General features: G+C 32.6%; 1 protein-coding gene across 1 annotated transcript in view; it reads right to left on the bottom strand.

The window, feature by feature from the left end:
- The window catches only part of LOC114335279 (nephrin-like), an 838,863-nt gene extending 812,179 nt beyond the window's left edge, over positions 1–26,684 (bottom strand). The window contains exon 1 of the mRNA XM_050649180.1: positions 26,482–26,684. Coding sequence (XP_050505137.1) covers positions 26,482–26,662 — 181 coding nt within the window. The 5' untranslated portion in view covers positions 26,663–26,684. The remainder of the gene's footprint in view (positions 1–26,481) is intronic.
- Positions 26,685–27,340: the final 656 nt, after the last annotated feature.

Genomic DNA, 27,340 nt, shown 5'->3' with positions numbered 1-27,340 from the left:
TTATTAGAAGTTAGTATGTAGTAAGGCGAGGCGCTATGAATCATTAATGTTATTGTTTAGATATTGGATACCAGTGAATAAAATATAATGTATAGTAAGACGTGTTTAGTCTTTTTAATTAATTAGAACCAGAAGGCAGTAACAACACACTATTTAATACACAGTTCTCTATCCCCAGGACTTTTTCGGCTTCTTTATTTGTACACTTCACTATTTATTTCGCAATTTTTTCGTCCACAAACAAACAAAGGAATCAACAGGATCATCCACACTTTGACCAGGGGCTAACATTAATTGTGCACTTTGCTTTTTATTATGTCGCAGGATCGCATACGTCCTTTCGGCTGTGGTTGACTCTTCCAGTTAGTTCCATCCTTAGTTTCAAAAATTACACACTCTGAAATCTGGGAACTGGTAGCTAAACCCTATTCCACGAACATACGCCTGTTTTGGATTATTTCGACAACAAATATTTTTACTGTACAAAATGCAGATTACATTGTTATTTATTGGAATAATTATTAGCGCCATTTACTTTCGTACTTCTTATGTTGCACAGTAAAATATTCGTTGTCGAAGTAATCCGAAACAGTCGTATGTTCGTGGAATGGCCCATACACATTCTTCTTCATTATCACTCAATACTACTTGCTGATCATCCTCTTCCCTTGCTTCCGAAAGATGATCTTCAATTTCAGAGTCACTTTCAATGCCAACTACTTCAGGAGATTCTTCATCATCGGAATCCCACAAATTATTAGCAATATCTTGCAGTTTTGCAGCTGTTAATGGTTTTCGGGACATTTTATTCGCACTATTTACTTTCACTGTAAATCAGTATAATTTTACTGGCTTAGTAGTTTTCGACACTAACATCGGTATCAAACGACTGATAGCAGATGCATTATTTATTTCAAAATATGTATAGCTACCTACCTAAAAATACTATTACATTCCAACAATCCTTATCAGTTTTTACAATTCATTTTGAATATATATAACACCTATTGTAAGCATCTCTTTGATGTTCACATTAACGAGATGTTTAAATTGTTTGTTGCACGTTTAGACTTTATTATTGGATTTCCGGAATCATAAAAGTCTTTTACATAATCTACACAAATATTACCTGACTGCCAGATTAACTTCTGTAACAAAGATTTAGACTTTAGATATACAAGTAGGGTCCGACAGGCCCGTATTACCCCTTTACGTGACAAAATTCTTTCGACGAAGTAACTTTAAAAATGATAATGAATATTTTGAATAGCTCATGACTATGTTGAAGGAAACCAACTTCTAAACAAATTCAGTGATGCATAAAATTCAATAAAATTTTTTTTATCAGTTTATGATAAAAGAATTGGCGTCTCGGGCCCGCCGGGCCAACCTAGCCCGGATAAGGGTTAAGAAAATGCCGAAACAGGTCGATTTTTATTTTTAAATTACAATTTTTTTATATATATTTCATACAAGTGACGTCATTCATCTGGGCGTGATGACTAATTAATATTGGGCATAATTGATAATTTGTTTAAATGGGAATAGGGTCGTGTTGTAGTTCATTCGAAAGGGTGTTTAATTCTCTATTCAGTAGTATAAACAATAATAGATCAATATTTAGGTGTCGTTGCAGATGCGGTCGTAGCATTTGCGATCACGGCTATTATCGTTGCATTTGCGGTCATACAAAAATATGTTGATTTTATCGTTGCATGTGCGGTCATTGCCTAATAAACAAATAATATTTTTACCTTTTTCTACCACTATCACATGAATAATTATATAACCAAATTTTTGTAAGATTTAAATAATATTTACCAAAGACGTTGATAAGTGGAGAAAATGCTTACTAAGAATTTTATTACGGCAAAAAGTATTTTGATATAAAAAAAAACTTGCTTCTTTTGAGAGTTTAGTGAGATTATGTGCACTAATTAAAAAAAATGAAGATAGTAGATTTAATAAACGTTAGTGTCACATAAATAAAATATTAGCGAATTTTTGATTATTTCTATATAAATTGGCTACCTTACCTTGTACTGTTTGTGTCAAATGTTAAAAAGTATTATAAATTTAAAAATGGGAGTTCCTTCCCTAAGATGCTTTCATGTCTTTTTATATTTAATGTGTATTAGTTAAGTACAAACATAAAAAAAATCCTTCACATTTTATTCAGGCTTAGGACTGGCTATGATGAATCATAGGCATGTTTAATTTTTGTTTTTTTTTTATCTTTTTTTAGCTTTCTTTATGAATTTTTTCTGTTTTTTTGTCATTTTTTTTTAGTGAAATTTTTGAATATTTGCCACGGACACCAAAAATGATTTTATATCACAAGAGCGCTGAAATAGTTCTGTTGCACTCTTTATCCTATTATCCAGTTGAATATACATTTTCTTTCGTTTCTTATTTACTAGGTTTAAGTCCATTCTATTTAATATATGAAATCGAAATATTCTGCTCCTTTTCTTAAATTTTTTATGAGAATGTATATGTTTGGATGAGGTTTCTTTAACATTCTGTTTAACCGGTTGTTCCATCCTTCCACGGCATTATTTGTTCGGTGTCGGAGGCCATGGCAGTTCCACATATTTATGCTAATCACTGGATTTTCTAGCCATTCGTTAACGAAGTAATCATAAAATTTTGTCAACTTTTCATCTTCCGGAGAATCAGATTGAATAATTAGCCACCCGTCTTCTATTTTCTCCAAAGGTAAATATGCCAATGCAGAACACATTCTTAAATGAAGTCTAACGTTATCGTCGTTAATGTATTGTGTTGTCAGTCCGATCGACTGAATGTTCCTTCAAAGTGACTGATTAAAATAGTAGTTGCATCCATGCAGTCTAACATCTGGGAAAACAGTTTTGAGAGCTTGAATAACAGTATTTTCAAAATCAAGCGTCACTGTTGTTGGTTTCCATTTGCCTAGATTTTTTGTCAGTATTGTAAACAGCCTTCTATACGTTTTCATTTTTTTGTTTGGTAGAAGCGCATACAACACAGGAACAATTCTTGTTTCGTCGTCAGTGCCGCCCATATCAACATGCGTGGTATATATTTGTATAAACTGTTTGGAGGAGCTCTTAAATGTACCGTCGACAAAAAAATCTGTTTTTGTTGCTAACGTTTCCTTTGCTTTCGAAGTCGAAAAACATAAAATTATTTCTCCTTATTCAGTGTCGTCAAAACACAAAAAACTCTGACCATCTTCTAATGTCAACATTTCCAGTGGGATATCTATTTCAATAGACGACGCTGGTTCTGGTCCGACACCAGTTTGTAAATGTCTTGAACGACAAAATGTAGACTTACTTGAGACATACAAAGGAATTTCACTTAAAAAATCGAGTCCTTTTGTAAATAGTTTTTCGAACTCTGCCCTGTAAATGTCTGGGGTGGGAGTGTCTTCTTCTCGAGCTCTCTTTTTTCACGTAGCCTTTTCACTTCTAAGAGAGCTACATCGGGGACACAAGTGTGTTGGTTGACTTCGACTAATTCCGTCAGTTTTGTCTTCATCCTCCCTTTAGAGTGGTGACGTTCTTTTACACATACCCAAGTCACAGTATAAAGAGGGACAGTAGAACCACTCTCCGAAAAATTGGAAGTAAAACCTGTAGTCGCGCATGGTGACCGCGCAATGTTGGCAGTCGCTTTTGCCCCACTCTCGCATTGCTATTCGCATAGAAACGTACGGCTTTAACAGGGAAAACCCGCATCCACCACTGGTGAATTACCAATTGCGTACTGCCGGTATTACTTCCTGAGATCAAAGCGCCGACAGAAGAGTGATTTTACTGTGGAACCTCTATATACTGTGCTTAAGTTACAACATCTTCCTTATTCTTCCTATATTTTCGATACTGATATCCAGCGTGAAGAGCAGAAGGTTTTCCCTTGGTGGTTTCAATCACTTCAAAATTTTCCATTATTAAAAGTTGTTACGTACTGCACTAAACAATCTCTCAAATAATATACAAATAATTTGTATTTAGATTTTGGTAATTCTCCCCCCAATCTTTATAATTAGGCAAATACAAACTTTCCAAAAATTCGTAATGAGGGGATTATTGTGGTTTGGTCATTACTGTTTTCATTACCTATTGTTCGAAATATAGATAAGCGGATTAAATAAATATTTCAATAGGGTCGACCGGGCCTGCTAATAACTCGGGTGCTTACTAATTTACGACCTTCTTACATTTACATTTCTAGCTTTTAAGTAAAAGGTCTGATCGCAAGTGCAACGTTACCTGCCAAAATATTTTGGATTGGCCGCTTTTGCAACGAAAATTAGCTTGACCCCATATGCAACGACCACATCTGGACCTATTTCCAATATTTATACAGAGTGACCAAAAAAATATTTTTTTAATTAAATTAATTGACGCAAAAAGAAGAACCTATGTAATTTATTTAACTCAAAATACATTCTATTGCTGTCAGAAAATAAAAAAAAATATTTATTTGTTAAATAAACATTGCTTTTCGCTTAAATTAAATGTTCAAACTGCCAAGAGGTAGGTAGGAGGCTGTTTGTGATTTAATTTAAGCGAAAATAAATGTTTATTTGTATTTTTCTTTATTTTTTGACAACAGTACAATGTATTTTGAGTTTAATAAATTAGCTACATTCTTCGTTTTGCGTCAATTAATTGAATTCAAAAATTATTATTTTTTTGTCACCCTGTATAAATAACGATATTTATGTTTATACTACCGAATAGAGAATTGAACACCTTTTCAAGTGAGTTACCACACGACCCCTATTCCCATTTAAAAAATCATCGATTACGTCATCACGCTCTGGTGGATGACGTCACTAGTATGAAATATGTGCCAAAAAATTGCAATATATAGATAAAAATCGACCTGTTTTGTTTTCCTTAAAATCTAATAATTACTGCCAAGTACCGAGGTGGACTGTTTTCTTTGACCCACCCTGTATAATATGTAACTGTTTTATTATTGAATTTATTAAGAGATCCGATGGATTAAAAAATTAAATAAAAAGCAAAAGAAAGTTTCTGGTCATTAATAATAGCATATTTCATTATACGCCTTAAGGTATTAGGGCCCGTCTAGACATGCTTGACATTAAATGAAAAATGAATTTAAAAGAAAACTAAAACGCGACATGTCAAACAGAAAATGTATGAAAGTTTCTAGATCACAGGGCATTTTCTCTTTTGTTCTGGAGACAAAACGCCTTTATTCTGACATACGTCAGTAACGTTACTTTTATGTATTAAAATTGTTTCTATAGATCTTTCAATTTTTAAAATTGCATAATATACATGGTGTAAATCAATTATCCCAACCCATTTAAAAGTGCTGTAATTTTCCCGGTATTTGAAAGTGGTAATTAATGAAATTTAGAAATTATCAGTAATAATTGCACAAGAGCTCTAAAATTATCGAATTTTTCCCTAGTGACACTTTGACAGTTTTAATTTCACGACCCGATGGGGAGTGAAATTATGTCAATGTGTCACGAGGGCAAAAATTCGATAAAAATTTTAGAGATCGAGTGCAATTTGTTGCGATTATTTCATGAGTAAAACTGTTCAAAACCAAAATTCTATTGTAAATTATTTATGTAAGTACAAATTAGTACAATTAAACGCACAGTTGTTATAAATATTTGACGGTTGAAAGTCATCACTTTTATAATTTTTAAAACATTAGTTGTCATTAATTCACTGAACTTATTTTTTCGTAGCAACGAAGGGCATCTGACGTAATATACTTGACGACGGAATATTATCAAAAATTATCGGGTATAATATCACAAGAGAGTGAGAATAAATTGAAAATAATGCGACAGTTTTTCTGTGGCTATTGCCCAATGACAACAAATTTGAGTAAATATGAAGCATTATTTTCTTATTTATTCTTACTCCCGTGTGATATTTGTAAGAATGTTTTTTAATACGTATATTATGGATATTTTCTTAAATGTGACAGTTGTCAAAACTAGGAAACTGGTTGCCATTAAACAGAAACAATCTACTTAAAAGAATTGTATCAGTAATTTTCTACAGTAGATAATTCTCAGTATAATTTTAATCTGATTGGAAAGAATTAAACACGTGATCAAATATCTTACTATACGATTTGAAGTTAAAATCATCAAAAAATAATCAGTTTAATTTTTATTTCTGTAGCTTTCTATCGGTCAGAATCTCCTATGAATGAAATAATCATATGTAAATATCGTAACATTTTACCCATAACAGACTAATATTTTGGTTTGGTGTATAATAACCTCTAAAAGGGTGTAGCCAATTCCATACTTTCTTAATCCTATTTTAGGCCATACAATTTTTGAGCTGCGTCGTTTTTACTAAAAAAATATGTTCTATGATTAATAGGTAACTAAATGATTGAAGATTCACTTCTTTTTAAAATCGTTTTACGTGTTTTTTTTTGAGTTTACTGTACATTTGTGAAAACAATAATAATAAAGACGCCTTTCTGAAAAAAACTAAAAAAATCTGTAATTCTGCAGTAAATAATCGTTAAAAAGTACTTAACTATAATTTGAAAATTATTCTTTTACCTTGTCATAATACACTCTTATTGCTTTAAGCGGCAGTTTCACATAGCAGTTCACTGTTATCGCAGCGGCTTCTAGCGGTGGGGATATATCTACTGCGATGGGTCTTACTGCTACATACCTACTGATTCACTACCCGTGTGTCCAAATGAAACAGTCAGTTTTTAAAGTGTAGTAATGGTGGTGTAAAAATACAAAAATATTATGAAAAAAAGTACCCTCGGTGGTGAAATGAATATATCTTCAGTAAAAAAATATATTGGATGAAAACACCGTTATTAATGATAAACAGACGTCGCCGTCGCTTTGACATGCAAATAATTTATTAACAGAAACATTAAAACCATGGTACTGTTGGACAGTAAATATTATGTTTGCTCATTCCTGTTGAATGGCTATCATGAATCTTCTTTTTTTCTAGTAGACACGTTGTTCTTATGGAGGCTATCTTCTTTTTTATAGTTTCTTCATCTATAATCTATACCCACCTTTTCCGCAATTTTTACAATTGCATCCTTTCTCTTAAATTATTAAAACCATTTTTTTTCGTCCGAGAACGTAATGCGTTTTACAGATTTTGCCATTTTTATTTTATAAATAAGTTACAGCGATAGCAAAACTAGAATTATTTCTACTTATCGCAGTAATTCTTGTAGCAATCTACTGCGATCAAAGTGGATTGATACACAACGAAGAAACGGTGACAGTCAAACCACGCCTACCTAACAGTCGCTGTGATAACAGTGAACTGCTATTACTCCAGGGCAGTGGTCGGCAAAGTGCGGCTCCGGAGCCGCGTGTGGCTCTTTGGCTCCTTAGGTGCGGCTCTGGCACACATATCCACGGAAAGCGTTATATTTTCATTAAAAAAAACTTGGTAGGAAAAACATTACCTACATATTATTCTGATAAATTAGCTTTTATCAAACTTTAGCATTGTCAAAAATCCTCTTAATGCTACGAACACTAAGTTGAAATTTGCATTAACAGCTTTGAAATATAATTTCTGGATTTAAGAACAAGGAGATATGACGCTCTAAATTCGAATGTATTTGTGTTGAGTTGGAAATATTGGAGAAGAAAAAAGTGTTCACAATACAAGTGGTCTACTTTGAATGACCTGGAGAAGGAAGACATTATTATTTTCAGCGCTTGGAATAGTATTCCTGATTCTTATGATCAGCTGAAAAAGCTCACGTTTGCTGTTCTTTTCCCTTTTCGGTTCTACATATCAACATTAAAAAAAAATAGATTTTGCACCAAAATTTTTTTAAAAAATATAGTGTTGTAGGAAATAAAACCGTTGTTCTCTGATAAAACTTTACAAAACGAAACGTTTCTACGATGATTATTAACGAAGATGTCGCCAAAATTCGAAAAGCACGTTTTAATTTTTTGGGGAGTTATGGATGGGACTAGGAGTTTAAAAATTTTTTTGGTCGAATACTTTTTGATGTAGAACATGTGGTTTTTTTTTTCATGGAATATCGCTGGAAGCATTTTTCACTATCTTAACCGAATAAACCCTTTAGTTTTATTTAGTGTATTAAAAGTTTGCTGAACACACAGATTTGGCTCCCAATTTTTTTAAATAGTTATAATTTTCATATTTGGCTCTTTGGCTAAAAGTTTGCCGACATCTGCTCCAGGGTAATAAGCTAGAAATAGACTATGTTTGGGACACTCAAAGATCCAGGTAGCTGACTACTTTTTTAGTTATTTAGTGGAGTCAGTGAAGGTGGATATGAGTTATTACCTCAGATTTCGTTGAACCTCCATCGATTTTCATAAAAATTGGTGAGTGGTTAAAGGATACCTCAAGGAACAAAAGTGACATAGTGCCAACTTGCGCTTTTTGCATTTTAGGGGTGAAATACACCCCTTTTTTAAAAATTATTTTTTAGATATCTGAAAGTGCAGTCACTATAAGTTTTCACTTCCTATTTTGTTGAACCTTCATCGATTTTCATGAAAATCGGTAAGTAGTTAGAGAATACCTCAAGCAATAAAAAATATATAGCACTAACTTGCGCTTTTGCATTTTAGGGGTGTAATACACCCCTACTTTTTAAATTGTAAAAAATGCAGATTTCCGCATTGTGGCGCAAGTAATCTCGTTTAATTAAGAAAAATAAATATTTTTTTTATATTTATGTGCATGAATTACATTTTTTAAATTTTTTAAACCTTATAGCAACCAAAAATCCGAAAATTAACTAGTCGAAAATCACGAAAACCTTATTCTTCTATATTTCTGAAAGTGTAGTCACTGAATGTTTTCACCCACGATTTCTTTGAACCTTCATCGATTGTCATGAAAATTGTCGATTAGTTAGAGGATACTTCAAAAAACAAAAGTGATATGGCACCAAGTTGCGCTTTCTCCATTTTAGGGGTGAAATCCACCTTTTTTTTTTTTTAATGATAAAAATGCAGATTTCAGCATTCTGGCTCAAGCAATCTCGTTTAATTAAGTAAAATAAATATTTTTTTACATTTATGTGCATGATTTATAATTTTTATTAACTTTTTAAACCTTATAGCAATCAAAAATCAGAAAATTAGCAAATCGACAATCACGAAAAAAATTAATCTTTTATATTTCCAAAAAGGCAGTCACTGAAGGTTTTCACCCCCGATTTCGTTGAACTTCCATCAATTTTCATGAAAAATGGTATGTAGTTAGAGGATACCTCAAGAAACAAAAATGATGTGGTACCAACTTGCGCTTTTATCCTGGGGGTGGATGTTACCCCTTCTCAGTGGTGAACACTATTTTATTAAAAATAACCCCATAAATAGATAGAGGAGTAAATTCTAAGCAAACTTTCTTTTATCAAGTTTATAAATTTTTTATTTAAATAATATTTCATATTTTAATAAAATATTATTGGTACAGTCAAACCTGACAATAACGGCCACTAAAAATAGAAAACAATTGGCCGTTATAGAAATGTGGCCGCTAATGCTAGATTTCCTTTTCCACAAATACATAAAATATAATTGAAAATTTATTTATTTTAGTAATTAAAGCAAATCTAATTAAACATAATTCTACAAACAAACGGAACATACTAAAACTAAATTCAATTTACTACAATATAAAACAATATCTATACGAAAAACAACTACAAGAAAAACAGAAATTTTGTTTGTTTTACATTTTTTTAGATAAACGAAACATACTAAAACTAATTTAATATAGGTAATACATAATATAAAACAACATACTATAGCTACTACGAAAAATACGCTTATCACTAAAGTATCGTCGTGCTTCCATGCTATATTCAACACAACCAACTTGGTAGGGCCTTTAATTAGATGTCGCAAATCACTTTGGCTGATTTTGTCTGCATATATATTATGTTTGAGGAATCCTTTTTTTTTGTGTGACTGGATATAGGACATTTCTCAAGTATGAATTCACATTCATGGTATATCGTTGCTATACAGGGATAATAATCTGTGCAATGTTATGGTACAGGCTACGTTAAATATGAAGTAAATGTGGAAGATATTTAATTTGATTGTTTTTTAATCGTTTACAATATTTAAAATAATTAAAGACATAAAGTTAGGGATTTCAAAAATAAATTCAGTTCTCACTGGCAGGGTGGGAAATAATAAAGTGCCATACAATAGCATTTCATTACAATGCTCATTACAGGCATTACAGGCTGCTCCGTTTGAGAAAACTCATACTCTCAAACTTTGAGAAAACACTCATTCAGTTTCGACCAACCCTGTATTAGCTAAAATTAAACGTTTTGCTAGATTAATAATTTTTAACAATAATAGATTATAATAAAAATCACTTGAACATAAATTGATTTTCTGATGTCAAATCACTACAATTATACAGGGGGTGAATATTGCTATAAAATTTGAAAATAAAAACGTAATTATCTTTTAAACTGCTTCGTATAACATCACAAAACCTGATATTTTAAGAAATAAATATAGAGGAGAATCCAAAAATGTAAAAATATACAGGGTGTTCCATTAAACAAAAGATAATTTTGTTTCACCCTGTCAATATGGGTGGCCCTGTATATTTGGAAATGTATTTAAATTCTGATATTATCTATGCCCCAATCTCACCTAAATAAACTTTTTTTGTATCTCCTACAACAAACGACTAATTGGACTTCCCACAACCTGTATACATACATCTCCGCTATAAAATTTTTTCAAAGAAAATGTTATTGGTTTTTTTAAAATAACTCCGTTAAATTTTGAAATATCAGATTTATCCAAAAACCACTACAAAGCTAAGTAAAAGTTCTATAACGCTGTATTAAACATAATTTTCTAAATCCTTTATTTTTTTTAAATACAAGGTGAAAGGGCCCCGGTTACATGGCTCTCGCAGTAAGATTTAGGATTTAAATGTTTCTATCTCGGTTATTTTTTGTCGTAAAAAAATATTAAAAAAAGAAAAAGCTTAAAAAAGGTTCAAACTAAAATTTTGTTCTCTACCATTTTTTTAAGTATATCGAGTATTTTTGGAGTAATTATCAAAAGAAAATGAAATTCACGAAAATTTGAAAAATTCTAATTTTTTTTAATCGATTTTTTTTTTCAAAAATATGCACTCTAAACCGGTCAAAATTGTTGAAGTTATTACTCATGTTAAAATAAATAAAGTTTTAAATGGGTTACTATAAATTTTAATTTTTGTGGAAATGATGTATGTTTCATTTTTCATTCTTCCCTAAAAAATCTGAAATGGTCCTCTTATTTCCATCATAACTTGCTTAATTTTGATGCTATCGACTTCTTATATATCTTTTTGATAGTTACCTTTAAGTACTTTATTAAAATGTTTAATATCTATATTTAACAAAGTGCATCGTTTTCCTGTTATTTAAGCTTGAATACTAATATTTGAGTACTCCCGGAAAAAAAATATACATTCAATTGCATATAACTCACTTTTTATATGTAATAAAGGATTTTTCGAATAAGGAGCTTATTTATTTTCATATTATCTTCGATTTTGGTAATAACAACTTTTTTGAAGAAACTTATGGTTTTTGAGTTATTTATGAGAGACTGCTTTAAAACATGGATTTTTTTCAGGAAAAATCAAAACTTTTGATCTTTAATAACTCAAAAACTATTGATTTATTGAAATAACTTTATATAACAAATTTTACTTATAATTTGTCCCTCTATCGATTAGTGGTATTATTTTTAATAAAATAATTTCCACTCCCGAGAACGGGTGGCATCCCCCCCCCAGGGTAAAAGCGCAAGTAGGCACCATGTCACCTTTGTTTCTGGAGGTATCCTCTACATACTTACCAATTTTCATGAAAATCGATGGAGGTTCAACGAAATCGGAGGTGAAAACCTTCATTGACTCCACTAATTGTATACCTATAGGATGAAAACCTACCTGTTTCCTGCCTAGAGTTTGCGTTCGTTTTTTAATTATTAACAATTAAGTACAAAAATCGCGATTTTTTCGATTTTTTGCACATCATTGAAAAGCTAAATAGTTGACATAAAATTACAAAATTTAGTTTTTTAGAACATTAAAAAACCTTCAAAATGCCGATTTTTGAAAGTTAAAAAGTTAATTTGTTGCTACGCAAACTGCAAAATAATTGAAAATCGTTATTTGTTAATAACTTTTACTAAAACTACCTTAAAACTTTAGTGTTTCACCCAAAGTTCGGTTACTTTAAGTACTTAGTCAGCTACCTGGATCTTTAAGTGTCCCGAGAAAATCCTTATTACCCTGGACTATATGTGAAACTGCAGCTTTAGGTAGAAGCTAACTTGAGCATAAGTCTACCCCTAAATCCTTGACATATTTTTATAATCTGAAATAATTCCAACTATCTGCAAATTAATTGGTAGATACAGTAAAACCTGTGTTACCGGCCACCTGCCAAAATCGGCCGCCTGTACTAACGGCCAGTTTAAAAATTCCCCCAAACAAATTATATGTAGACTACAAAAACTGGCAAGACCGGCCACCTTTCTATATCGGCCAATGGTTCTTTCATTTTTAGCGGTAGTTACTGACAGGTTTAACTGAAGTTGGGTTCAAAAACTCAACAAGCCCTAATTATTTTCTAATACTGACATAACTCAAAAGAATATTACAACTCATTTTCAACATAATTTCAACTTCGTCACAATATCAACACAATCAAAATAATGCATTATTCTTCACAGAAGGTATTATATTATTGTCTTGTTGTGTATTCGAGGAAGGATGGCGTATCTCAAAATTCAAAATACGATATGATAATATATATTTGTTTTTTTATTAAAATAGACATGACTCAAAAAGATGCAGTGTTCCACAAAAGGAGTACGTCCTCTTAATATGTTACCTGGGTAACAACACAAATATAACATAATATATTGTGGAAAATCTAAAACCAACTTTTTGAATAACTATAGCTACACTTCTGCGATCTGACGGCCATAGGCATAAACCAACTTAATGACTTTATCACCCAAAAATTATAGACTATGTGAAATCTCTTCATTAGCATAGCCTATTTTTTACTTTTTTTAAGATATGACCGTCTTCGTCCAAGGTCGAAACCTAAATATCCGTTAATCAATTTGGTTTTATGCAGGGCAGATCAACAACAGATGCAATTTTCATTGTAAGGCAACTGATGGAAAAATACAGGAATAAAGAGACCAACGCTCATATGGCATTCATTGATCTTGAGAAAGCATATGATAGAGTTCCTCGAGAGATTCTGTGGTGGGCACTCAATAAGAAGGGAGTCCCTGGCGAATATGTAAAGATTGTGAGAGATATGTATGAGGGAGTAACGACTAGTGTTAGGACAGGTGTGGGAGAGACTGATAAATTTCAGGTGAAAGGAAGATTGCACCAAGGCTCGGTGCATAGTCCTTATTTATTCTCATTAGTTTTGAACCATATAACAGCGAAACTACAGCGTAGCATTCCATGGTGCCTAATGTATGCTGATGATGTAGTGTTAATAGGAAATATTGAAAGAGACTTAGAACAAAAACTGGAACAGGGGAGACAAGCTCTGGAGGAAAAAAGTTTAAAACTTAATAGGACAAAAACAGAGTATTTGGAATGCTCATTTAACCCTTAACTACAGACATCCGGTATTTTTTACCGGCGGGCATTCCCAAAATGTGGATTTCGTGGTAACCTCACAACTTACAAGTTCATGTGTCTCTGTACCTCTCGGGCAGTTTGTATAACAATGCTAGTCAAAGCGTGTATTGTGTATTGTCAATATTTTCTTTTCTGGTACACATCAAAAATCTTAACCGGTAAAAATTACCGGATGTCTGTGTTAAGGGAGTATTTTTATATGAGTACTATATTTGTAAATCTGAAATGTTTACATTATTTTTTTGTGTTTTTGGGGAAAAAGTAAAGAAATGGACTATGGAAGACATCCTGGACCTTCAATGAAGGTTAAATTTGAAGATAAAAATTTTGAGGCCACTTTGCAAAAATGGAATTGCCATTTAATTTTATTACAATTTTACCCCTTGCAGATTTTTTTTCATGGATGTAAAATTTTCGTGGATGCTATTTTATATTTCCTTTGTGATTCTATGTTACGTTTACTTGTTAAAAAAAAGTTAAAATTTTTGTCCATAGCATTTATGGCCGTTTGTTTCAATAGACGAAAAATGTTACCAAAATTCTGGTTTAATAGATTATTCTTCAAAAATCTTGTATTATATTATTCAAATCACTCATTTTACCATTTTTCCCATATCTAGAGACTCCATAAAAACACATAATGCAAAACGTTTTTGTTTTTATTATTAACTTTACATTTTGACTCTATTTTATAATGACCGGTAAAAAATACCGGGAGTCTGTAGTTACGTGATAATATTGGGATGTCTGTAGTTAAGGGTTAAAGATGGAGTTACTGCAAATAAAATGGTATATTTGGATGGTGAAATGATTGTAAAAAGCAATAGTTTTTTGAAGTACCTAGGATCGGTATTACAGAGTAATGGAGAGATAGATGGAGATGCATGCAGTATAATTAGGGCTGGATGGATGAAGTGGAAAAAAGCGAGTGGTGTGTTGTGTGACAGAAAAATTCCAATGAAGCTCAAGGAAAATTCTATAAAACATCCATAAGACCGGCTATGATGTACGGAACTGAATGTGGGGCAGTGAAAAAGAAAGAGGAACAACGAATGCATGTGGCGGAAATGAGAATGCTTAGATGGATGAGTGGAGTGGAGTGACAACGAAGGATAAAATTAGAAATGAGTATATTGGTGGAAGTCTAGGTGTGGCACCAATTGATTCCAAAATGAGAGAGCATAGGTTAAGATGGTTTGGTCATATTCAACGTCGAGACGTTAATCACCAAATACGAAGAATAGCTGACGTGTAGATTCCTGGAAGGAGTAGGAGAGGAAGACCAAAGAAGACCTGGTGGGAGACGATAAGTCAGGACATGTTGGTAAAGGGGATTAATATTGATATTACCCAAGATAGAATTGTGTGAAAAAATGCAATTGGCGAAGCTGATCCCTCATAGGGATAAGGCAAAGAGAATGATGAATGATGATGACGACCGTCTTCGTCCAAGGTTATTTTCAACAAAGCGAAGCGTATTGTTGATAATAATAATCATAAAATTATTAATGTTTTTGGTTACTATGCTGCTTATTCCGAAACATTATTACGTTGTTAAGCGAATTAAAAATAAACAAAAATGGCATCCCTATTATTTGAACTACAGTTCAAAGTTTAAAGGAAACATACTATAGAAAAATATTAGATTATCACATTAGGAAAATAGGAGTGGATGATAAAGAAGAAAAGGATAATTACCACATACTTCTGTTTGTTGGTTTGTTAAATTATAGGCTCTAATTGTTTTATAATCTACTATTTCTAGCTTCTGGTCATTATTTGTTTTAATTTTCATATTCGCATGTTTAATTTTTTCAATCAGTAAAAGGTGATTGCTTCCTCTTTCATAAACTCGTCTTATTTACACATTATTATTGCAACCATAATATAATATTATTACAGTCGGAACAATAAAAGCGACGAAAATAAAAGGTACTATAATTATAACATCGAAGTCGAAACTTGTGGCGTATGCTGACGACGGGTCTACCCCAAAATCCCGACAGCCAAAATCCCGACAGCCAAAATCCCGACAGCCACAATCCCAACGGCCAAAATCCCGACACGCCAAAATTCCGACATGCCAAAATTCCGACAGGCCAGAATCCCGACAGGTTTGATTTGATAAGTTTCTTTTTAACATATAATTACATTTATTTCTTGTTTTTTGTTTATGGCCATCTATTTTTATTTTGTGTTACTAAACAAAAGTATTTATCATTTAATATGAACTAATTTTCTAAATAAAATTTCTAACATGGCTATATGAATTAATTTTTTTTGCCAATATATTATACTCCAATAATATAAATGTATATTAAAATCCTGAATTCTTCAAGTTTATTTTCATATAATAGATATTAGGTGTGTTCTAGCATCAGTTTCAAGCGGTTTGAAACCATCAGCGAATAGTCGACTAGCGCGAGTAGAGCAGCGCGATAGCTCTGGTGACTGTATTATGATCTCTCACTGACGTCATCATCTTGTTTGCTGATTGTTTTTGACTAGTTTGACTGTTTGCTAGAACAAACCTATTGTCATGTCACTTACAACCTTAAATTTCAGTAAGTATAGCTTTTATATTATAAAATTAAGTATTTAAATTATTTTTTCTTTTAAAATACATAATAATTAGTAAGTAACAACCCGTACTAATTAGCAAGTAATAATTTTTCAATTTCAATACTCTATAATATGATTTGGTATTGCATTTGAAAAGGAAACAATAAATATTCAAAATGTAGTAGTCGGAATTTTTACTTATGCGAGGATTGTTTTATGTCGGGATTTTGGCCTGTCGGGATTCTGGCGTGTCGGGATTCTGGCATGTCGGTGTTTTGGCCGTCGGGATTTTGGCTGTCGGGATTTTGGGCGCCACCGGCTGACGACCTAGCATTGATTAGCAGAAACCTAAAGAGTTTAAAGGAAGAATTTGAGAAGTTGTGCAAGGAAGCATCCAAAAGGAGTTTAGCAATAAATCAAAACAAAACAAAATACGTAATATGCTCAAGAAAAAATTAAGTTGATGTGGCATGTGTAAATATTGGTGAATATGAGTTTGAAAAGGTGGAACACTTTAAATATCTTGGGATCTTAGTTATTAGAACAAATTATAGAAGCATAGTAATCAAAAAAAGAATCCAGGCAGGAAACAGCACCTACTGGAAATACAACTTTCTTAAAGATAAGAAGCTTACTCATACATAATACTAAACTGAAAATTTACAGAGCAACAATTAGGCCAGTAATCACATATGGCACTGAAGTAATGTATCTGACAGAGAAAGATGAAGAAAGATTGAGGATCATAGAAAGGAAAATAATTCGAAGGATAGCAGGCCCACTAAAATTAGATAATAATGAATTTAGAAAACTGATAAACCGCGAAGTAAAACAACTTTAGAAATCGTCAGATTTATCAAGGCACAGTGACTCAGATGGATGGAACACATTAAAAGGAAACATCCAGAAGCCGTTATCAATAAAATTACCAGATGGAGACCTGTATCAAGTAGACAACGATGAAGACCAAAAACCAGATGGGAGATCCAGAGAGTCGAAGACTTTAAGAAGATGGGGGTTAGAGAATGGGTAACCATACGCGAAAACAGAAACGAATGGAGAAAAATTGTGAGAGATGCCAAGTCATACAACCAATTTTAAAACCAAAATGTTAATCAGTGAAAATAATTTCGACCACGAGTCCACTACTCTGTTAACCAAGGTACAGTAGTACCAAGCGGCGCCGCTAGGAGAACACTCCAATAATGCGTCGCAGATTACTTTAATGAAACGTGGTCATTTTGTACTCTATAACCGAGTGAGGCAGGCGCGGATCCAAAGGGGGGTTAATGGAGTCAATTGCCCCCTCCTTCAGACCTCGCCTGATGTCAACTGACACTTTTTTTCTTTCTTTATTTGTTATAATCCTTAGTGCCCATCAGGGCGTTGGAGGTCGGGGCCCGTGTCCTATTATTTTCTTCCAAGCGCTTCTATTGGTGGCCAGGTTCTTCATATCTCTATACCCATGTTGTCTCCTTTCACCTATATCCTGAATCTGGTCCATTTTGGCTTCATGTACCTTTTTTGTTAGTCTCTTTTGCTCTATTTGTTGTACGTGGCCAAACCAGCCCAATTGTTTGTTTTCTATCTTCCTTATTATCGGTTCTTGTTCCAGCTCTCTTCTTATATCTTCATTTCTGAATCTATCAAACGTCCTTTTTTTAAGAAAGAGATAATTACGATTTAATAAAACCCCCTGAATAGGAGCCGCTTTTAAAAGTATGTCCAAAGTATTATGTAACAGAGACCTAAAATTGGTATTAAGGATCCCTCTACTTCGCTCCTACGTGTTCTCGGTCTTACTGTATGGTGTCAAGTCTTCGACTGTGAACAAAATCGACCTAAATCGTCTTGAAGCTTTCGAGAAGTGGTGCTATGGAAGAATTTTAAGAGTTTCTTGGGTGGAGAAGATTCGAAACTCCACAATACTAGAACGTCTCAGCAAGACTACTGAGATCATAAAAAGCATCACGAAAAGAAAAGCTGGAGTATTTCGGACGTGCAAAGAGAGGCCCCAAATATAGGTTGCTACAAAATATTATGTAAGTGAAAACAGCAGGTAAACGCAGTCCAGAACGAAGAACTTTGTGGTTGATTTAGGATGGCAATGAATAAAATTAAGATAGCTATGATAGTAAACAACCTTCTGAAAGGACATGGTACATGGAGAAGAAGAAAATAGCAGCCCATCCCGAAAAAGAATCCTGCGTACGCCATTGACAAGAAAATTTTTATTTCATTGCCCCCTCCTTCAAGGTTGCTGGATCCGCCGTTGGGTAAGGTATGACAAAAAAGAAAATAATCGTTTTCGTTTTGATTCAATTCGAGTATCTTGCCATCCTCTGACACCTGATATTTCGGAATCAAAACGAAAACCATTATTTTCTTTTTTGTCATACCTCACTCGGACCAAAAAATGACCACGTTTCATTAAAGTAATCTGCGACGCATTATTGGAGTGTTCTCCTAGCGGCGCCGCTTGGTACTACTGTACCTCGGTTAACAGAATACTGGACTCGTGGTCGAAATTATTTTCACTAATTTCGTCATTCTCCGTTAGAGGACAGTCTCACCACACTCCGCTGCAAATATTTTAATATCTGTAGTTCTTCTTCGTTTCGTTATGGTTCAATTCAGTCTTCTTGCGAAGCCTCTTTGAAAAGGGACAGATCCCGAAACATCAGGTGTCAGAGGATGGCAAGAGACTCGAATTGAATCAAAACGAAAACGACTATTTTCTTCAAATTGTTAATACGGACTGATTCCCCGCAACAAATGGATCCGAAGAGCCCAAAAAGAACGGCAATCACTCCGCTAGGTGTATAAATGCGATGATGATGATGATTTAATATCATTGATTTCTTTTGTGTGCGTTGTTCTACTATAATGTACTTGTATATTTGCTTGTTTTCATAAACGTTGCTCATTATGGTCGAATGGTAGTTGAAAATGGAGACCAATAATATTCTTTCGTCTGTACTATGCATTTCTCTACCATATTTTGCAATTACTTTTATATGCTTCATCTTTTTCATACCCATTTTATTGAAACTATTGCTTGCAGCTAATAATTAATTTTCGTTATCTGTTTCCATTTATAGAGGTAATTCATCCCAAAAAGCATGTAACACTGCTTTTTCATCTCATTCAGATAGGTAACTTACTAAAATTGTTGTCGTATGCGTTCTATATTTTAATTATATTCTTAATATTCGCTCCTTTACTGTCTTACAATTATTTATTCTATTTTGAACGCTCTCGTATATTAAATATCCGAGATTAATGCCTCTAAGCTTATAATATAAACTTTATATTATGAAATTTATTCAACAGAGACTGAAAATTTAACGCAGCGTTAATAATCCTACCATGACGCTTAACATAGATAATAGAAATATGAAAAATAAACTATTTTTGCTCCAGGCTAGGCCAGCTCTGAGCTTTAATAAGCACAGAGATTAATTGCTACTGAATATTTAGGGCGAGTTTCGAAAAGATGCTTTAAATTTTTGATGACCTCTCGTTTCACTCAACGAAAATATTAGATACTATGATCTTGATACAGGCCGCTGACCACATAAGAGCTCTTGGTAATAAGTTTGAAAGAGCTTATAATATGTATGCTTGTATACAAAAATACTTAAAATTTTACAAAGCACAAAGAATCTGTAACATTAAGGATATTTTAAGGATAAGTTCGAATAAATTATTTTAAGTTATTCCTTAAAAAGGGCGTGCCTATTAAAAATATACACGTTGTAATAAAGATGTAATCAGGGTATAAAAATAGGGAATTGGTACACTATATGAAAACATTATTGATTTAACAATAATTATTTTGTTCCATTAGTATATTGAATTACGGTTTTTGCCCCAAATTTTAAACAACCGCTTGGATTGACATGAAATTTGGCAGACTCTAGCTACCATGTCAAAGAAAAAAGTAATATTGTGCTGATGTGTGCTTCTGCCCAGGAGGTGAGTTTCACCCCTTCTGAGGGGTGAACAAGCATATGTTCAAAATATGTCCAAAATTCGATGAAATGAGTGATTCTAAGCAACTTTTATTCCATATATTTTTTTTTACTAAATCAATATTTTTCCAGTTATTTGCAAGTGAACGTGTTTATTTTTCAACAAAAAAAAACACGTTTTTACACGGGTTTGTGCAAATAACTCAAAAAGTAAGTATTTCATCGAAAAAAAAAAATATTAGCAAAAATATAGCCTGTAAAAATTGAAAAAAATTGTGTGCGTATGAGGTCTCTACATCTACATAGTAGAAGTGGAATTATAAAATTGGTTCATATTCGTCAAATTCCAAATAGAATATTTCAATGTGAAATAACCAAAAAATTAAGCACTTTTTGTGAAAAACTTTTTTTTTAATTTCTAGCATCAAATGTAAGCAAGTTACGTTCAAAATAAAGTTGGTCCCTTTTAAATTTGCCAAAAAAAAATCGGGAAAATCACCTCGTCATTAGCTTCTTAAATGAAATTTATCGTTACCGCTTGATAAGTTGTTATACTTATGTTGTGTTTATATAATCTGTAAATTCCAACGATTAAAAGTGGTTACTTTTGAAAATATTTGGTTTTAAAGAAAACTTTTAAAAATTTTTAATTTTGAAAAAAATGCTTTTTTTTAAATAACTTAAAAATTATTATAGTATGGTATAACTAGACCCAAACCCAGACATCCAAAGTGAAAGTTATCCTTTAACACCAAATTGTTCTATATGGCCCACATATTGTTTAGTAAAAAGTTACACCATCTTGAGGGGTGTAGGGCTGGAGGGGTGGAGTTGCGAAGCCGGTAAATTAGGAGTTTTTAGGTTTTTCGTCAATATTTCTAAAACTATGCGGTTTAGCGTGAACAATGTTCTATATTCTATACAAAAATGTTCTAAATTACAATTTTAACAAAGCACAATCCTTCTAAGACGAACGCAACGGTTCCAAAGTTACGGAGGTAGTATCGTATAATTGGTTCAAAAAAGACCTAACCCTGTCATCCAAAATAAAAGATTTCCTCTAACACCAAATTGATCTATATGGTCCACATATTATTCAGTAAAAACCTGCACCATTTTGAGCGTCGGGTTTGGTGGTGGTGGAGGGGAGGGGCCGTCGGTAATTTAGTAGCTTTTTACCTTTTTCTTCAATATTTTTAAACCTAACCGGTTAAACGTGAACAATATTCTATACAAAAATGTTCTATATTAAATTGAAACGAAAATTTTACTCTTGAAAAGATATTCATGCGACATTGTCCATAGAAAGTTCAGATTGAGTTTCTTCGTACTAGAGATTTATATGGCCTAGGCCTGTAGAAGCCTCTTGGTGAGGTTGACGTTCCTGTAAGGGCTTATAATTAACATAGCACCTGCCAATGAAATAGCAAATTTTATTTAGAAAAAACAATCCTGTTTCAAAAACTAGTTTCGTCAGTAATAATATTATAATTTTTCCAAATAATATAAAAAATATGGAAAACCTCCACTTTCCACCGTCCGTAACTCCAGAACTGTTAAAAACTATTAATTTACCGACTTTTCCCTTTCCTCCCCCTCCCCAAACCCGACGCTCAAAATGGTGTAGCTTTTTACTGAAAAAGATGTGGACCATATAGAACAATTTGGTGTTGGAGAAAACTTTAATTTGGGATGACGGGGTTATGCCTGTTTTTGGACCAATTAATTACTAGGTATACTACCTTCGTAACTTTGAAACCGTTCATTTTAAAAGGATTATGCATAGGCCTTTTTTTGTTTAGAATTTAATGTAGAGCATTTTTGTATAGGACATTATTCACAATAAACCGCAAAGTTTTAGAAATATTGACGAAAAACTTAAAAAACTTTTAATTTACCGACTCCTCTTCCACCTCCCCCCAAAACCCGACGCCCAAAATGGCGTAACTTTTTACTGAATAATATGTGGAACCTATAGAACAATTTGGTGTTGAAGGATAACTTTCACTTTGGATGTCTGGGTTATGGCTTTTTTTGGATCAACTTTATCATACTATTAATGATACCAAAAATCTCAAAGAGTAAAAAAAGTCGGCTTTGCTTTTCTGAATACTTTTAATTTTTTGAGAAAACAAGTTGTGAAGTTCTAACGATTAAGTTCATTTGGGATGCTAATTAGGGGGTGATGTTCTAGATTTTTTTTACCAAAAAAAAGGGACCAACTTTATTTTGAGCGTAACTTGCTTCGTTTGGTGCTAGAAATTTTTTGAATCAAACAGAAATAAATTATTAAATACTTTTGAAAATTTTTAATGAGTTTTTCCCAAAAGTGCTTCATTTTTTGGGTATTTCTCTTTAAAATATTCAATTTGGAATTTACCGAATATGAACCTATTATTCATTAGCTATAATCCCGCTTCTACTGAGTCTAGAGACCTAAGACATACACCACTTTTTTCGACAAAATACTTACTTTTTGAGTTATTTTCGAAAAACCTTTAAAAACGTGGTTCCTTTGTTGAAAAATTAACATATTCACTCGCAAATAATTCGAAAAGTGTTGACTTGGTGAAAAATCTTTATAGAACAAAATTTGCATAAAATTAGTCAGTTTATCCACTTCCAAGCTTATTTTGTAAGTATAGTTTTCCTCCCCAAGAAGGGGTGAAACTCACCTCCAGGGCAAAAGCAGACATCGGCACAATATCACTTTTTTTATTTGACTTGTTAGCTATGTGTATCCAAATTTCATGTCAATCCAAGCAGTTCTTTAAAATTTATAGGTTTTGCAATATTTTACCGTCAGAGATCGGACTACATCCGTACTACTATCTTCCGTTTTAACGGATTTTATAATTTATTACTTTTTCAATTATACAAACTATTAGACCATCTTCATTGCTCGTATTACTGTCTTTTATATGTCATAACTTGTGAACATACTGTTAATTTTTTTGCCACATAATTATCAAGTGGCAATCATCTCAATAATGATATAGACTCACATGATAAGGATTTTAGACTCTATAAATACTCTGCTTCCTTTTCGTCAATGGAAGGATGGAGAAATGAATGGATGATTGTTCTCTCCCTCAAACCAGGGTTCGCTATACTAACAGTGTTCAAAGAAATACTACAATAATTGCTGATGTATCTTAAAGTGAGTCTTTATTGGACGTTTCTATTAATGATGGTTGCGCATAGAAAAAAATCTGATGATGATTTCAAATGTTTCTAACTTTATCGGCTTCAACAGTCACACCGTAGGTCAGACCGAAGGCCATGTCTATAGGCTCTATAATAACCCCTTGTAGGGATGGCGGTTGTTAACAAAACACCGGTTTTTGGTTATACCGGTTATTTTTACTTACGGTTTAACCTGGCGGTTATAACCGGTCAAAAAACCGGTTATTCCAAAAAACCGATTAAATTACATTAAATACCCATTAGATTACAATGTTACATTTTTATTGCGCTTTAGTTGATTCTCCATTCTAATCGGTTACAGTATTATCGATATCAATACTATTGAAAGAATATATCGATACCAAGAGAAACGGTCGATACATAAACGATCCAGGATTGCTTGTAGCAGGACGAATCTGGTGGTCTTGGTTATTTTTCATTCTTCTGAGGACGTCTTCTTTTACGACTCCTCAGTCCACGAGATCTTAAGTATTTTCCAACATAGCAACATCTTAAATCCTTCCAATATTCTGCACATATCTTCGTTCAAGACCACGATTCAACACCTCAAAAAAGGACAGAAAAGATATAGCATAGCCACATTCTCACTTTTATTACACCGCTGATTACACCGTCTCTTCTTGTGTATAATTTTTTCTCCTTACTGAGTATCGAGACCAAGTTTTCGTTGGAATTTTGCCACATTGAATCAGGAAGTGTGACCTCCCCGTGTCTTCTTTTATTCAGCATTCGTTTAGTTTTCAAGAAATATAAAACACAAAAGCGTAACAAGAAATTTAGTAGGTCTCATTAGTAATTTTATTTCTCCGATAAAATGATAAATTTTTTACAAATAATCAATCTTTTTTAAAGGTTGTTTTTTTATTGAATAGGGCAGTCAATGAGAGCAAAAACAGGTTATTACCTACGAATTCTATCCTACTGCATTGATTTTAATGAAATTTTAGGAATAGCCTGAAAATATCTCTTTATTCAAAGTCTACCCTATGCCGATCTGTGCTTTTCTCTTGGGGGCGGTTCCCACCCCTTCTCGGGGGTGGAAAATTTTTTGGTTAACCAACTACGGAAGTTGCTAGAGAACCTAATTCTAAGCAAAAACTGTTCTATAATTTTTTTCGAAAACTCAATACTTTTTGAGTTATTCCTGGTTGAAAATTAGCCATTTTCATTGAAATAATATAACAACTTTTCAAACGGTTTTTTGCGAATACCTTAAAAATAATGCATCTAACTAAAAATTTATATAAAACATTTTTGTAGCTCATAAGAAAACAAAGTGATTCGTTCCTTCTTCAATCTTCTAGTTATAACACAAAAAGAGATATGGTAGGTAAAAAAGTTTGTTTTTTTGGTGCATGCTCAAATCAGTGTATTCTACTTGAAATAACAGAGAAACGGTCGATTTTAGGTGTATAACGCTACCAATACCTTTTATTGTGCTTGAAAAGTCCTTTGAAATAAGCAATATTAAATGTCGATTGCATTTAAACTAAGCGAGATATGCTGCAAAAAATTGATGACTAAAGAATTTTAAGAAAAAAATTGAGAAGTATATTTAACCCCTCATCCACAAGAATTTAAATGAATCGTTTTACTTCTACAATACATTTTACTACAGTGTTGTTTTTTGTTTAAAAACTTGATCGGGTTTAAAATGAATAGTTTTTGAAAAAAATAAGATCAAATTATAGAACGCATATTTAAATTTTCTTAAAAATCTTATTTTTCTCTATGTAATTTGAAAATGATAAGAGATACTGTTATAAAAAATAAAGTCAAAATGTTTATCTAAAAGAAAACTAAATTTTTGAATGGCATCTTTTTTGGCATCTCTTATCATTTTCGAGTTATATGGAGAAATAAGAAGATTTTTAAGAAAATTTAAAAATGGCCTCAATAATTTGATCTTATTTTTTTCAAAAACCATTCATTTTAAACCCGCCCAACTTTTTGAACATAAAAAGAACACTATAGTAAAATGTACTGTAGAAGAAAAACGATGCATTTATATTCTTGTGAATGAGGGGTTAAATATACTTCTCATTTTTTTATTAAAATACGTCAGTCATCAAATTGTTTACAGTTTATCTCGCATAGTTTTAATGTAATCGACATTTAATATTGCTTATTTTAAAGATCTTTTCAAGCACAGCAAAAGTTATTGGTAGTACACCTAAAATCGCCCGTTTCTCTGTTATTTCAAGTTAAATACACTGATTTGAGCATGCACCAAGAAAACAAGTTTTTTCACTTACCATATCTCTTTTGATATTATAACGAGAAGATTCATAAAGGAAGTAATCTCTTTGTTATTTTATAGGCTACAAAAATGTTTTATATGGTTTTTTAGTTAGATGCATAATTTTTAAGGTATTCGCAAGAAACCGTTTGAAAAGGTGTTATGTTTCAATGAAAATGGCCAATTTTCAACCAGGAATAACTCAAAAAGTATTGAGTTTTCGAAAAAACATTATAGAACAGTTTTTGCTTAGTAATAGGTTCTCTAGCAACTTCCGTGGCTATTTAAGCAAAAAATTTTCCACCCCCGAGAAGGGGTGGGAACCGCCCCCAAGACAAAAGCACACATCGGCATAAGGTAGACTTTGTTTCTTGGGCTGTTTCCTACTTACTGTGAAAATATCACGTAAATCAATAAAGTAGGATGGAATTCGGAGCCACATACCCTCATTGACTGCCCTACAAATCACATTGCAACATTTCGTTTACCCATGATGTATTTTGTTTAAGATTTTTATCCCAGATTATTCTTGTTTAAATACCTGGAGCTATTCACACGTTTATAAATGAATACCTGGCGCCTATGTAGAATAGTTATTGGTTAGTAGATTCCTTTTGAAACTTTGAGAAACTTCCTTGGAGGTTAAGGACACTTGGAGGTTAAGGTTTCTTAATAAAGTTAATTTTTGTAGCCGGAGTGTTGAGCTTAACTTGAGTTTTGATTGCTACTGTAGTAACACTTAATAGTAACAAAGGTATTTTGTATCTTGCACCTTAAATTAAATAACAAATAATACACTTACCGATAACGGTGAGATTGACTCTGCTGTTCTTGGTTTGTGCTATTTTAAAGTCTACTCTACATCGATAGACAGCTTGGTCAGATTCTCTGATGTGATCTACTCCTAGTTCTGCTGGTTGTTTTTCGGGCATAAAGTACGCCCTGTTGGCAAAAACGTTTTCGTCCGACCATCGTTCGGCCATACTAAAATCTCGTTCTCGGGCATCAACGCTAAAATAAATAAAAGCCAGTTAATAAAACTTAGGTTTTTTGAATTATATTTTAGTAAAATAACATTTTTAACAATGAATAGTAAATAAAAATTAAAAAAAATATTTGAAAAAAAATAACAAACAGACGAAATATTTAAAAATTCAAGTTGGCACAATGTCCAAACCGGACGTCTGACCAGGAAGATCACAAATACAATTACTCTGGGCTAATTAGCAAAATACAAGGAAAAGTTATTTACCAGCAATTTTATTGCTGGAATCGAATCTTATTATTGTACGTACTAATAATATAGATATGCAAAGTCCGCAGATAGTGTGCTACTTTTTTATAAACAAAATGGAGCCCGAAAATCGTGTTTTTTTCAATTTTTGCTTTATAACTCCAAAGATTTTAACTTTAGACCAAAAATACCCAAATAAAAATTCACCGCAATTAAATTCTGCATAGAGTCGTGTTTTTTCCGATTTACTTCGACGAAAACTTTCCCCGGAAAAAGCAGGTTTTTCCAACAAAATCTTTAATTTTCAACTAAACTTTTAGATAAGTAGTTGTCAATCAATAATTAAATAACTTGGTAATGTAAAAGCCCTTTCCGCATGTATTATAATTCCAGAAGTCTATGGAAATTGACTGAACAGGTTAGCAAC

This window comes from Diabrotica virgifera, chromosome 4 (assembly GCF_917563875.1).
Source record: "Diabrotica virgifera virgifera chromosome 4, PGI_DIABVI_V3a".
NCBI classification, from domain to species: Eukaryota; Metazoa; Arthropoda; class Insecta; order Coleoptera; family Chrysomelidae; genus Diabrotica; species Diabrotica virgifera.
The sequence above is the reverse complement of the archived record's forward strand: the minus strand, read 5'-3'. Positions and strand labels throughout refer to the sequence as shown.